The 733-nt window shown below is 61.7% G+C and overlaps 1 protein-coding gene across 2 annotated transcripts in view; it reads right to left on the bottom strand.

Moving 5' to 3' along the window:
- The window catches only part of STARD3 (StAR related lipid transfer domain containing 3), a 22,486-nt gene that overhangs the window by 4,634 nt on the left and 17,119 nt on the right, over window positions 1-733 (bottom strand). For both annotated transcript variants that reach the window (XM_024743267.1, XM_024743257.1), the window contains exons 8-9: window positions 621-676; window positions 161-253 (exon numbers count right to left, since the gene is read on the bottom strand). In XM_024743267.1, the coding sequence (XP_024599035.1) occupies window positions 161-253; window positions 621-676 (149 nt within the window). The remainder of the gene's footprint in view (window positions 1-160; window positions 254-620; window positions 677-733) is intronic.

A 733-nucleotide genomic window follows, 5' to 3' on the forward strand; every position in this document is an offset into this window, starting at 1 on the left:
CAACCAAGTGGCTGACCCCAGGGCTCAGCCCCCTCTCCCGGGGTTAGGAATATGGTTTCAGCCCGTGCAATCTTTGGGCTTATTTCTCAGGCCTCAGACAAGGGAGGGAAAACTCCCCACAGGAAAACCCTCAGGATCAGGTGGGAGACAGGTTTCTTACATTATTCTTCTCAAACTTCCAGTTCTCCTCCTGGGCCAAGATCTGGTCCACCACCGCCATAGCCTCCTTCCCCTGGAGGATGTACTCCCGTTCCTGGCCAGGGATGGGAGTCAGGAAGGGGTCAGCCTGGGGTCTGCACCCCACCTGCTCTTTCTGCACCGGGCTGGGTGGGAAGCCTGACTCAGCCAGATGTCCAGATGCCGGGTCTGGGCTGGTCTCCTGGGCCCTGCAGGCTTCCTGGGACCAGGTGCCGTGGCTGCGGCTGCTACCGTCGGGCCCCAGGCAGGAAACAGACCGGTGGGCCTGACCGGCAGTGGGGCACACACCCAGATGGACACAGACTGGCATTCAGGCTGCCTAAGGTCTACCCTCCGCTGGGAAGCCCCTGCCCACCTGGCTGAGCGCACCACTGGCCCCTCCTCCAGGGTGCCCACCCGGGGCGGGGTAGGCAGCCAGATACCTGGGCAGAGAAGCCTTTCTTCCCAACAACTTCTTCATCTGATTCATTGTCAGACCCTGCAGAAAACAAGCAGAGGACAATGGGAAGAGGCGGAGAGAGCGGGGCGGCGGGGT

Source organism: Neophocaena asiaeorientalis, unplaced genomic scaffold (assembly GCF_003031525.2).
Source record: "Neophocaena asiaeorientalis asiaeorientalis breed wild unplaced genomic scaffold, Neophocaena_asiaeorientalis_V1.1 scaffold1, whole genome shotgun sequence".
Taxonomy (NCBI): Eukaryota; Metazoa; Chordata; class Mammalia; order Artiodactyla; family Phocoenidae; genus Neophocaena; species Neophocaena asiaeorientalis.